The sequence below is a fragment of the Silurus aristotelis genome (genome assembly GCF_946808225.1).
Source record: "Silurus aristotelis genome assembly, chromosome: 18".
In the NCBI taxonomy this organism is placed as follows: domain Eukaryota; kingdom Metazoa; phylum Chordata; class Actinopteri; order Siluriformes; family Siluridae; genus Silurus; species Silurus aristotelis.
The window spans coordinates 13609661-13623794 of record NC_139591.1 but is presented as its reverse complement, the minus strand read 5'-3'; the positions used below and the strand labels follow the sequence as shown (position 1 = coordinate 13623794).

At 40.9% G+C, this 14134-nt stretch overlaps 1 protein-coding gene across 17 annotated transcripts in view; it reads left to right on the top strand.

Annotated features, from left to right (window-relative positions):
* The window catches only part of pitpnm2 (phosphatidylinositol transfer protein, membrane-associated 2), a 60439-nt gene that overhangs the window by 9596 nt on the left and 36709 nt on the right, over window positions 1-14134 (top strand). For 14 of the 17 annotated variants that reach the window (XM_083569239.1, XM_083569242.1, XM_083569249.1 and 11 more), the window contains exon 2: window positions 7667-7835. In XM_083569239.1, coding sequence (XP_083425365.1) covers window positions 7758-7835 — 78 coding nt within the window. In that variant the 5' untranslated portion in view covers window positions 7667-7757. Of the gene's footprint in view, window positions 1-3644; window positions 3928-7666; window positions 7836-14134 lie in introns of those variants that run through there. The other 3 variants (XM_083569250.1, XM_083569246.1, XM_083569240.1) reach the window with 2 other exon arrangements.

Below are 14134 nucleotides of genomic sequence, written 5' to 3'. Positions count from 1 at the left end.
GGTTTCCTTGTCAAAGCCTGTTGAAACTAGGCAGAAAATTACATTTCTCATAGAATCCGCAATAGTTATACTTATTATTTACATAGTTTTATTGAAATAATTGTCTATGTATCATTGAATATGAAGCAGTGGTTGAACGTAGTCATGAAATGGACAAAAATTTAAGCATTTATTACTTTTATTAATAAATATCAACAATAGAGTCGATGACAATCAGGTGAGTGGGAGGGGGGGGAAAAATGGCGTCAGTAATTAAGTCCTCGAGGACAATAGTGAAGAATGATTGATTAGTTTTAAGGAAACAATGGTGATTAGTAATTGGTTCAAAATATTGACAGAATTTTGAGAGCAATGTTTGATTAGTGATTAGAGCTTGGGAAACTATGGTGACCACTGGTCTCTGGCAAAAGTGGTGATCATTGCTTGAATGTTGGGTGCAGTGGTGATCAATAATTTGTATTTGGCAATCAATGGTGATTAGTGACTGGTTGTGGGGAGGAGCAGTGATGATCAGTGATTGGTCACTGGGAACAGTGAAACAATGGTGATAAGTAAAATGTTATTTTGTCTGCTGGAAAACTCTCTAGATTTATTTCTAGGCTCTTTTATAAAACTCTGTAGGCACCTAGAAGTCAAGGCAGGTAACGATTTGTTTACTCACAGACATACATCCTGGACAACATTTTGAGTCCTGTAGGCTTACAGGGAAATAAAATTGATTAATTCATGGATTAATCTTATTGGCTTCTGTGATGTGCAGGTCCAGTCTAAGTTTTGGACACACCTTCTGCTTTAGTTTATTTTCTTTATTTTTGTATTATTTTTGTCATTGTACTTTAATACTGAAGATATCCAACCTATGAAAGAACACATATGGAATTATGTTGTAAACAAAAGTGTTAACACCATTGGCAGATGAAGAGGTAGTTACCTGGAATGGTTTTCAGTTCACATTTCACAGTTCCTTGTAAAGCGTTTATTTGTGACATTTCTTGCCTTCCTAATGCTTTAGACCATCAGTTGTCTCCTGCAAAGGAAGGGTGGGTACAGAGTCAATAGCCTAATAAGTGCTGCTATAATGACTGTACAAATCCATATAATGTCAAGAAATCCTCTGTTAAGTAAAGAGAAAAAACAGTCCATCATTACTTTAATAAATGAATGCCAGTCAGCCTGTAAATTCATAAGAGCTTTAATATCCTCAAATGCAGTCACCAAAACAGTCAAGCACTAAGATGAACCAGGCTCTGATGAAGACTGCCCCAGGATAGGAAGACCAGGAGCTACCTCTGCTACAGCGGATAAGTTTATTTGAATTATCAGAATTTATAGTACCTCAGATGTAAACTTTTAAACTAAGATGGCAGACATTTTTCAACATCCACTGTTCAGAGGAGACTGCGTGAGTCAGGCCTTCATGGTCAGGTTGTTCAAAGAAACACTTGCTTACGTGGAACAGCAAGCAAAAGAGACTTGGGCCAGCAAAGAATGGACATTAGATAAGTGGAAAGCTGTTCTTTGGTCTGATAAGTACAAATTTGAGATCTTTGGTTCGAACAGCTGTGTCTTTGTTAGATGTACAGAGGGTGAAAGGCTGGTTCTCACTGTAAAGCATAAAGAAGGAAGATTGATGGTATGGGAATGTTTTGCTGGTGACACTGTTGGTAATTTGGTGAAATTTGAGGGCACACTTAACCTGCATGGCTACCAGCGACATGCCATTTCACCTGGTTTGCAATTATTGGAACCATCATTTGGTTTTTTGAACAGGACATTGACCCCAAACACACCTTTATGTTATGTAAGAGCTTGTTGTCTAAGAAGGAGAGTCACCCGACAATCACCCGACCTAAATCCAGCTGGGATGGTTTGGAATGAGTTGAACCGGAGAGTAAAGGAAAAGCAACCAACAAGCGCTTAAAACCTCTGGGAACTCCTTTAAGATTAGAAAAGAGAAGAGTGTGCAAAGTTATAATCATAACAAAAGATGACTACTTTTAAGAATCAAAAATCTAAAACATTTTCTAGGTTATTTGATGTTTCTCTTGACTACATAATTCCATATTTGTTCTGTCATAATTTCAGTGTCTTCAGTATTAATAGAGAATGAAAACACTGAAAACAGCAAAAGTTAAGAAAAAAAGCCATTGAATAAGTAGGTGTGTCCAAACTTTTAACCGATAGTGTAGCTGGATCGTTCTCACAAAACCACACATGCACATCTGTGCGACTGTCACCTTTTAGGGTGACTGCTGCGAAGGAATGCGTATGTAGCGGTTTCCTGCTTTGTGTAAATCGACTACGCTTCTTGACCTGCTTGTTTCTTTGATCTTTCAGCACATCTCGTGCTGTAGGGTTTTTTTATAGAAAGAAGCGTGTCTTATTTTTTCCACTCCGTCCTGATTCTTCTCCATTTTTCTCCTTTTTATAAGAACCTCATTATACATGTGGCTAAAAATGACCGGTTCCCTGGAGATCTTGCTGTTGGACTCACAAGGTTGCAGTTGTATCAAAAAAAAAAAAAAATTATAATTTTTTTTATTTAATATCTTTGCATGCAATGTGAGTGTATGAAATCACTCATTTACATGTCTTTCCTATAAAATGACCACACTGATCTGGCTACCTCATCCATTCTCACATCGGGTTATGTTTTACCTTAGTTCATGCAAACGTAGAAAGGCAAATGAGCTGTCAAATGAGAAAAAAAAAAAAAAGGCCAATAGCACATGATTTCTTCGTTGATGGAAACCCCCCCCCCCAAAAAAAAAACCACAGTTCCTTCTGTAAAGGAGGGGGGTGGTACGCAGAGTGCAGGGCTGATAGAATTCTGTGTTCTCTTTCTCTACATCGACCCGATGCAGGCAGAGTTTCCTTTCGCTACTTTATTAGGAAACACCTGTACACCTGCACATCCAGTCAGCTAATCACGTAGCGGTAGAGCATAAAACAGAATGATGCAGATACTGGTTGCGTCATGACATCATGGTATGGTAGTGGAGTATTGTAGCTTATCCACCTCAAGTTTTGGCAGACTGTGTGTTCTGAGATCTCGCTGTTCTGTGTAAACAGTAGAGACTGTTGTACGTGAAAATCTCAGCATTTCCATTGTTTCTGAAAGATTCAAAGGAGCCTGTCTGGACCCAGCAGCCATGCCGCTGTAATCAAATTAACTTTTGCGTGGTTGCACCGTTGCCACGTGATTGACTGATTGATCGTGGGTACAGTTATTTTAAACCGGCCACTGATTGAATATGCTGAACATCTGGATCCCGGTCATTAATGTGACCGGGTTTATGGTGTACAAATGCTCGACAGGATTTTCCTGGGATCATCTGACTTCAGGGGACGAGTGTGTGACTGCACACACTCATTTATCACTTATCGCCACCTGCCCCGTGCTCTGACTATCCTCCTCATCTCTCTTTCGCCCCCCCCCCCCCCCCCCCCCCTCCCATGTCCTCTTGGTGCTGTATGCACGAGTGTCGGACGTACGTGATCGTTTCGGAATAGACGGCGGGTGTTATTTCACTACTTGACGTTCTGGCTCGGAAAAAATGCAAACAGAGGGGTGGAGAGATCAGCTTCATCACATTCAGCCCAACCAATGCTGACACAGCCTCTTGCATTTCCATGGTAACAGCGCTTTATAGCCCACCACAAGAGGTGGATACTGGAGGAGAAGCGGCAGCGAGACGCGGGTGGGGCGGGCGTTACTTTGCAGAAAAGAGGCATTTTTCCACCCTTTCTTTCCAGTCTGTCGGATGATTTCGTTGACAGTGTTTGATGTGCGAGGGCCAAGAGCAGACACAGTTTCCCAGCTGTGGTGGCATAGGTGTAACATGTTCATGTTTGGGAATGAGATGTGCAGTGTTGCGCACGATTTCTATTGATTGAGCAGACGGTCCGCGATGCACTGGCAACAAGGTACATTTTGTCTTCTTGCAGGAATGTGCTTACAGACGTGTAACCTTTTCCCAGCAATTCCAGATGCTTAGTTTTGGCTAATGTATTTATATTTTATTATACATCTTTGTATTTATTTATGTTTCATAGATAGTGAGTAAAAGAGCCTGTGATATTTTATGTCCTGAATGCCATGGTTTCTTTCTGCACTAAACAATATCAATAAATTATCGATTTATACATTCGTTATATGTAAATCAGTATCCTAATAATAACATTCAATAACCAACACTTTGACTGTTAGGGTGGAGGTAAGGATGAATGTAATAACTTTTTTCAATGTATTTTTGGGTTTTGTTCAAGTTATTTCAGGGCATTTGTTTAATCACAATTTACCACAAAACTAGTTTGGAGTTATTCAACACCAGGTTTGCCATGACTTGTTTAGTCACTTGGTATTTATGAAATTGTTTTTTGGCTCATGGTGCCTTCACACATACTTGGCACAAACTGGATTATTACAACGACCAGTTTTGTCTTTCATTAAATGCTTCACGATAATGAACATACTGTTTTGTGTTATCAGGCCTTTAACTCCTCAGAAGTCTGTTGTTGGGTCGTTCTGCGTTGAAACACCATCGTAAGAGCTCTTCAGAATCTCTGTGGACATTTTGATTAGAAATTTTGATTAGATAGAACAGATTGTGCAACATATCACTTAGTGCACAGCTGTCTGTCCCTGTTTGTCTTTCTATTATTCTTTCTTTTCTTTGGTTTCCATTTTTTTTTTATCATGTTTTTTGTTTTGTTCTAAGACCTATTCCATGACCCCTAGCTTCCATTTAGAGCCATCTCAAATATTATGCTGCTGAACCTCTATCAGTTTTACTTGTATTTTTCGTCATATAATACATACATATTGTAGCACATACAGATTGCATATGACGCTTAAGATCTCAACCCAGGCACAGGAAAGGTCATACCCTTTGTGGCTGCTGCTGCATAAAGACAAATTTGCTTGTGGTTCACGTATAGGAGACGCTGAATTCATCATTAGTCTATTCTATCTAATTATTTAATCCTTAGATAGAGTAGAGCATGTTGCGCAAACTCCACTCACCCAACTCTGGCTAAAAACTGATAAATTCTTGGGATTATGGATGGTGACTGCACCCCAGAACACGTTTGAAGGCTGACACGCTATTGAATCAGAAAATGCTGATGAGCTCCTTGGATGCTAGGCAGTAAGCAGTGACATGGTTTACTAGAATCGTTGCTCACGAGTCACAAAAAAAATTCCGCATGTTGCTGGTTTCTGTGCAAAGACATATTTGGTTATGGTTCATATCTTTAGTCTAATCTCTGACCCCTTCGGGACGTCTTCCACCGAGTTGTGCAAAGGCCAAACACGGTGTTAGACTGGAAGACTCGTTTCTCAAAACAGAGGAGGGTTTATGGATCAAATCATGACCTCACATTTCTATTTTATTTCTGTTCTATTCTCTTTCAGTAAACTATGATTTCTTGTCAGGTCTGACACCCAGCACAGATAATAAGGTCCTTTGTTTGTAGAGGCAACACTAATTCAGGAATGGACTTTTGCTGGTAGGAGTATTTTGTGTACAGAAAATAAATCTGGCTTTAATTCCTGCAGTTCTTGACCTTTTGCTTGTATATTTCAGTGTTGCAATAATAAACACATTTCTCCATTGTTGGGATAGACAGGATGGATGATTTTTAGTTGCTTGCTGGACAAGTAGAAATGGACTAAGTGAGAGAAAATACACCCATACAGAATTAGACTTTGGGGTTTGTTTTCTTGTCAAGCCAGCTATTGTTTAATTCCAGCCCTAATCATGCCTATCCTGCTAATCAAGGTTCTCAGGAGCATCTAAATATTATAGTAGGGTGTGTTAGAGTAGGGTTTGGAATCTGTTGTCAGTAGCCTGTGGACAAGGAGAGCTATGGAGTCACCTGTGTAAGCTGGGATGTTCTGCCTTAAAGAGATTTTATGTATATCGTTATTATAAACGCACCCAAATCGTGGTTTTACATTTGGATTGATTGTTGCTACCCACACACATGGGTTATGTACTTCAGACCTCTTGGGATTTTCCCACATGTACAGCAGTATCTACAGTCTGGTCAGAAGGCCACAGTTACTCAGATAACCACTCTTTACAACTGTGGTGAGCAGAAAAGCATCTCAATACATTAAACTCCTTTAAACTGATGGGGTTAAGGACTTGGTGGTGCTGAAGCTTGAACCCCTGACTCTCTGTAAACTAGACCCTTAACCTTTAAGCAATCACTACCTTGAATCTGATGTTGACGTGGGAATAAGCTCACCAAAACTGGAGATTCAAAGAGTGTAAAAAGACCTGGCATAGTTTATCAGGTGCAGTATGGACACCGGTCAGCTGTGATTGTCAGATGAGTGCATTTGCCTTAAACTTACTAATCATTTGGCTTTCAAGAATCTGTGTCTATCACAGTGCCGTGTCGAGTTTCGTTAGAAAAGCGGGGGCTTGCCGTTTAATTGTATTTATTCTAATTACTGTTCTGTACATTTTGAACCTTCTTGTTTCTTCTGTGGTGTAAAGTCGGGATTAAGACAGAACGTGGCATGCTGTTATAGGCAAAGAATCCATGCCAGGATGTGGATCATTCGCCCCATAAATTAGCCGTTACCACAGAAGCATATTACAACAAGCATATTTATATTACAGGCAGGGTTTACCCTCAGAGCTGCCGTTCTAGTAAATTAATAAACCGATTTTATCCAATCAGATCGGAGAATTCACACAGGCACTGGTGAAAGGTTTTAAAGCTGTATGTGTACTTAGTTGTGAGTGCACTGTCTTAATTGTGTTTGTTCAACACAATGAACTTGGAACACTCATTTCTTTCCTGGCCAGGATTCTTTTACCAAGGAAATTTGTTTTAAATCTTAATGTGACACTCATGGACAAATAAGGGATGAATGTTGCCTTTTAATGAAGTGACATTTAGATCCTGTTTTCATGTGTGAATAATTTGTTATTTATGTTTTTTTATAAATTTTTTCTCCATATAGAGGCCAAGGCCCTTTATTTGACAAAAGGTTGTCCAGTATACTGAAAACCATTTGTGAGTGTACTCAAACTGTTTACCATTAAAGCTGCTGAACCTGTTTTAAACACACATACACACACACAGCAGAGTCGTGTATCATAACCGTGGATGATCCTTCTTACCCTAAGCGTGGTGTGTCATGCGATGCCGGCAAAGACCCGCTGAAGTGTTGTCCTGCTGCGTTGACACTGTTGCTATTGACCGGTGACTAACTTCTCTCAAATATGCTCTGCAGTTTTTAACGCTTCCCTTTCTGATTCCGATTTCCAAACTCGGCTATAGAAGCTTGTCCTGTACTGGAATAATCCTTTTTTGAGCTGGAGGTTTATTTTTATTTTTATTTTATTTATTTTTTCAAACTGGTGTGCTGGTAGATTTCCAGTGAATTCTTGCTTATCAGAATTCACTGTCTATTCATTACCGACCCTGTCTGGTGTTTGTGTTGTGTCTCTCTGCAGGATACTCTTCGTCCTGTCAGCACAGTCCTTACATCGTGAAGAGCATGTGTGTCGAGCAGAGATCTGAAGATAACGAATATTGACGCTCCCCTTTCGACCCCCTCCCCCGCTTTTTTTCTCGCCCTCTTTCTTTTTCTCTCTATCTGTCTGTATCTCACTCACTTTGTCTCTGTTTTTCCTTTCTCCAGGTGTATGGGATGAATTTGGCTCCAGCCCTCTGACGCCCCCGAGATAGGGCCTGCCTGGTGGATCACTCATTCACCCCACTCCACTGCCAACATGCTGATTAAAGAGTACCGCATCCCCATGCCCATGAGCGTGGAGGAATACCGCATTGCCCAGCTCTACATGATCCAGGTTAGTTTTTGCCCGCCAATTTCAAAAATTGGTTTGAAGGCCTGTGGAATGAAAATGACAGGAACAGCACGGGGTGTCTAATTACTTTTTGCAAGCGTTACGCTTGGCTAAAAGCTGCATCTCCGTTATCTTTGCCTGTGCTTTCACCAGAGTATCAGTGTTTTAACATTCTAAATATTAGCATTAAGATGAAAGGCTGTTTTTTTTTTTCCCCCTCTAAATGATCACATTGGTGTTCATTACAGTTAACAGGTACAGAGAGCTCTGAAACATGAATTCTGATTTCAGGGCTAATTTTTTTAACAGTAATCTCAGGGACGCACTTGGAGAGGAAAAAAACCCAAAATAAAAAACGAAGCCAGACTCTCCATCCTGTAATAAGAACAAGCTGAGACCAACAAATGATACATTAGCCGTATTGCTGGCTGTGTTGTCTGCCAGGCTAGCATTTCTTTCTGCTTTGGCCCTGATGATGGAGGTCAGAGTGTACTTGCGTCCTAGGCATTCAGGCCTTCCCTCTGCCGATAAGCTGATACTGACAACAAAAGATTGAAAGTGCTGATTGCCATCTGGTGACAACCGCAATCGATCCCGGGAGCTTACAACACTACTTCCTGTGATGTGCATATGTAAACAGTTTCCAGGGACTCCTTCACTAGAGGTCATGCTTTTTTTTTTTTTATTTTGGATAAATTCTTTCCAATTGCAGATGAGCTGTTTGTTATTGGACGCTCCAAAAGGTGGAGATCTTTCTTTATTAAATCGTAGGTAACATTGAGTTGCGAAGCGTTCGAGCGCATGAGATAAAGTCGCACAGCATTTTGAATTTCCCCCGTAATTCAGCAGCACGGATTCTTCTGGCTTTAAAATGATCTTCACGTACAGATTAGCGCTTCTCCAGTAAATAATTTCTAATACCATTTACACTTTCTAGTGCTACTAACCTTAAAAGCCATTTTTCTTTTCCTGAATAGCACAAGAACAATAGGCCGTAGTTCTGTTCTGCATTCTTGCTAAGTTTGCTTGCTGAATATTCAGGTCAGACCTGCCATATGTTAGTGAGACACCCATGCACATCATTAGTCCAACCAAACACAAGTCCATATAGATGTATTGAAACACTTGACTTTTGCAACCATATGGGGTTCTTCCTCAAACTACTAGCACATGGAGGCACACAATTGGATAGGATGTCTTTAGGTGCGGTAGCATTCAATATTTCCTTCACTTGAACCAGGAGACCCAAACCTATTCTTAGCACAAATCGAGCTCCAAGAAAATGTGCTTCACATGACTTGGAGTGGAAGATCTTGATTGGCCTGCTATAGAGCTCTCACCTCAACCCTATTGTACACCTTTGGGATGAATTGGAGCACTGACTGTACTCCTTGCCTCCTCACCCTACTTTAATTGACTTTACTTACGCCCTTTTAGCTAAATGAGCGCAAATGTCCACAAGCACACTCCAAAATTACATACGATTTAGTTGTCCACACAATTTTCTTTTGTATAATATATGTAAGACCAGTATACTTTCTAGTGTTCCTAACTTTATAAGCCATTTTTCTTTTTTGAATGGCACACCAACAATAGGGCATAGTTTTTCCTGCATCCTTACTAAATTTGGGTGCTGAATATTGTCACATATGTCAATGAAATGGCTGTTGATGATCTTATTGGTGTTAGTAAGTACAAATGTCACTCCCTTATCATTAATCAGTTTTATTTACTCTGATTAAGGTATATACATGAATGTTTGTCATCTAATTGAGCTTATCAGTCGCATTATTAATGGAATATTAGGCTGAATCCGAAGCTAGCTCAGCTGATCCAGAGAGAACTGGTGGTTGAGTTAGAATGTATTTGAATAAAGAGCCATGCCCTATTGTCTGCTGCACTGTTTAGAGCAATCATGCCCTTGAGCTAACATAACCTGACAGACTTGAAATAACTTTCTTGTGCTCAAAATGTCTTTTCTGACTGTAGGATAAGGCCTAGACACAAAGGCTGTAAATGAACTATGAGCTACACAAACCTTGCAGCAGTTTAGGCTTTATTATGCAAAAAAACTTATTTTTTTTATCTCCTGTGGGAAGCCTTACGTGTTCAGCTTTTTTTTGTTTTGCTGTTAGGGGGTGTAAAATAGAATGCAAGGTCTTTAGGAAGGAAGGAAGGGGGTCAGGAAAGCACTTCCCATCTTTTCACAATTCTTCTCTTCATCAATCAAACACTCCCCATGCATTTTCAAACCAACAAACCAAAAAATAAATTAAAAAAATTCGATATCGAGGTCTGTTTGAAAGCGTTCCAGAAGTTAGCAGGTCAGCCTTCATCTCCTGTTGGTAGGCAGCAAGGGAGTTTCTGTTATATGCTGGAGAGCCGGTCGTGACTGCAGAGACAGACGTGGGCAGGGCTGCTTGGAAAAGGTCCCTACCGGTCCACCCACATACTCGGCTCTCTAGCAGCAGCTTTAAGAGGTTAATTACCATCCTGTCAAACCAGATGTCAGATAGGGGAGACAGTGCTGCACAGCATGCTCGCTCCTGTATTTGTATTATTTATTTTAAGAGGCTACTTTTTTATTTTATTTTATTTATTTATTTATTTTTTATACATATTCATCACATGACCAGTCAAAAGCATATAATTGAACTAAAATACCTTAATTATAAGTACTGTATAATCATATTAATTATTATTATAAAACTATTTTAGGAAAAAAATACCCCCTACCCACACACACACACACACACACACACACACACACACACGAGATTTTGAGCACTTGTGTCATCCATGTGATATTACATGAAATGGTAAACCTGTTATTTTTAGCACCGATCCAGAGCATTGCGCAGTAAAAATATTTAGTGTACATAATTTATTCCTGAGCTCCCGTTACACAATAGTAAACACGGAAAGCTGATTAGAATGCGTATTGTCCTTGTTAAAGTTAATTTTAGCTCCTGTTACCCACACACACACACACACACACACACACACACACACACACACAGATGCAGGCACACCGATGTTATAAACGTGTACCAGCCATCTGCTGTGGTCTGTGCGACATGGCAGGGCAGAGCTTGCCTGATGGCTGAGGGTAGGCTGGGCACCAAGCATGGCACACTGGCAGATTGACCCTGCCGGTGTAGCATTAACTGCCCTCTGTGGCTTGTGTGTGTGTGCGTGTGCGTGTGTGCGTGTGCGTGTGCGTGTGCGTGTGTGCGTGTGCGTGTGCGTGTGCGTGTGCGCGTGCGCGTGCGCGTGCGCGTGCGCGTGTGCGTGTGCGTGTGTGTGTGTGTGTGATTGAGAGAGAGAGAGATTTGTGTTTTCATTCCTCCTTTTGGTGTTAGATCATAAATATGTCTTTTGAGCTCTGCACCATGAGTCAGAACAGTTGTCAGGAGGCACAGGCAGATTTTCTGAGCTCTACTGTGTGCACATTCACACAGACGTGATCGCGAAAAGCTGTTAATTTAAAGCTTCCCCCCCCCCCTTCATTGCAACTATTACCTTTTTGATTAAGCATTTAAATTTGTTTATTTTATTTTCTCATTTATTACTTTCGGGCATTTTACTGAGTGAAAAGGAACGCAAAACTGCTCAGGAAAGCGGGAAAAAAAAAAAAAAAAAAAAAAAGAGTTCTCATCTGCCATCTCTCTTTTCTACCTCCATGTATCTCCTGTGTGCATCCGCCTCCCTGCCACGCACGCAGAGCGTCACAGCTGAGCTCCGGCTGCCATGGTTACGGGTGACATCAGCAAGAGCGTGGCCGCTCGCTGTGATCATTTGTTTGCAGTGTGCGTGCGGCATCGGCGATGGAGAGGCCGTGATGATGCAGGCACGTTGCCACGGCAACTTTTACTCCGCTGATTTTGTTAACCTGCCACTAAAGACAAGCTCGGGTCAAACAATCAGGTCAGCTGGATTTCGAAAGGAAAAAACATCCTATAGACCACCAGGACTCAATAGTGAAATGAAGAAATCTTTTTGTATTTGTCCAGGAGGCAATCTGAATCCTGCTTTCATAAGAGGTATTCCTTTATTAAAGTTCCAGTGCAGTTTTAGACGAATGACTGCAAGTTTCTGTATAGACGTACACATTTTTCATTTTAGTATGAGTCACCTACATGCAATCAATCAGTTGACTAAGCGATTCGGACGTCTGCTGGAAAACGCTGCCACTTTTAATTTTTAATTTTTTTATGTTTGTGAACGACAAAAAAAAAAGCAGCAGCACATTGTTGTCAATCATTCCTGTCCCAAAGTTGGCATGGACTGTGTGCGAGTGAGTAAATGTGTGCGAGTGAGTAAATGTGTGCGAGTGAGGGAGTGAGGGAGTGAGTGAGGGAGGGAGGGAGTGAGGGGAGTGAGTGGAGTGAGTGAGTGTGTGTGTGTGTGTGTGAGAGAGAGAGAGTGAGTGGAGTATGTGTGTGTGTGTGTAAATGAGTGGAGTGTGTAAGTGAGTGAGTGAGTTGATTGTGTAAGTAAACAAGTGAGTGAGTTGAGTGTGTAAGTGAGCAATGAGTGAGTGAGTGTGTGTTGTGTGTGTGGTTGAGTGTGGAGTGTGTGTGAGTGAGTGAGTGTGTGAGTGAGTGTGTGAGGTGAGTGTGAGTGTGAGTGAGTGTAGGCGTCCTCTCCCTATTTTGTTTTTTAAATATTTAATGGGAAAAAGTAATTATTGTGATGGGTGTTTGTGAGGGTGGGGTGGGGTGGGGTGGGGTGGCTGGGTGTGGGGTGGGTGTGGGTCGGGTGGTAAATGTGTGCGCTAGCTGTTAGTTAATTAAGGCTAAGTGGTGTCTTCACTCTCCACAGAGTCTGGATAAGTGCTATAAAATGAAAGAGCCAAAAGATATATGGTGTCACAAATCACAAGTGAGTTTGGACATCAACTAGTTTTACTTAATTTTTCATTCGCTCATTTTACAATCATTTAAAAAGAAAAATCTGTGATGTGCCATTTGCTCTCATTTGTTCATCAAAGTCACAGAAGTTGTGAAAGAATTAAACATTTTTTCTAACACTTTATTCATGGAAAAGTTAATAATATATTAGCGGTGGTGACTGTAAGTTTGTGTGCATCTGTCTGTCAGCACCCGGGTGTGTCTATCGTTATGCTTATGTCTTTTCCCAGTGCGTGTGTCTGTGTCTCAGAACATCTTTACCTCTGTGTTTTTGCCATCTATGTTTGTGCATCTTCATATTGGTGCTCTGTATGTGTGAATCTCTGTGCATCTTATATAATGGTTTTATATTACTTATATACTGGAGGTTATAAAAACCCCCTCTTTTCTGGGAAGATGTTCCACTAGATTTTGGAATGTGCCTGTGGAGATTTGTTTATATTCAGTCACAATGGTGTTTGTAAAGTCTGGTTTGGTGTAGGGTGAGGAGGCCTGGGTTGCAGTCAGCGTTCCAATTCATACCAATGGTGTTCACTAGAGTTGAGGTCAGAGCTATTAAGCAGGCCACTCAAGATCTTTCACTCCAACCCCTTAACAACCCATGGAGTTAAGGGTAAATTGAATGCTACCACAGCCAGAGACGTGCTTTACAATTGTGTGCCTTTCAACTTTGTGGTAGCATTTTGGGGAAGAACCACATCAGGCTGGAAAATTCAGGTGTCCAAATACCTTTGTCCATACACCGATCAGTCATAATATTATGACCATGGACGTTTGAAGTGAATAACACTGATTATCTCTTTATCATGGAGATAAAATGTATTTATTTAGATATCAAATTTATTTTAACTACAAATAAATTTGTTATTGCTAGTTCTGATATAAAGCACAGGGCACCAAGATGCACTATGGGAAGAAGGCACATTGGCAGAGGCAGTGCGATGCTTTGGGCAATAATCTGCTGGGAAATCTTGGGTCTGGCCATCCATTTGGATGTTTGTTGCAGACCATGTACACCCTTGAATGGAATGGTATTCCCTTTCCCTTATGTGCCCTGCCACAAAGCAAAATTGGTTAAGGAATAGTTTGAGGAGCACAACAACTAGTTTGAGGTGTTGACTTGGCCTCCAGATTTCTCAGATCTCAATTCAATCAAGCATCTGTGGGATGTGCCGGTCGAACAAGTCTGACCCATGGACGCACCACCTCGCAACTTACAGGACTTAAAGGATCTGCTGCTAACACCACAGCACACCTTTAAAGTCTCAGTTGAGATCATGCCTCGACGAGTCAGTGGGACCAACACAATATTTGGCAGGTGGTCTTAATGTTACGGTAGATTGGTGTATAGTTCAGTTTATTTCTATACCGCTTTCCCCAAAAGACATC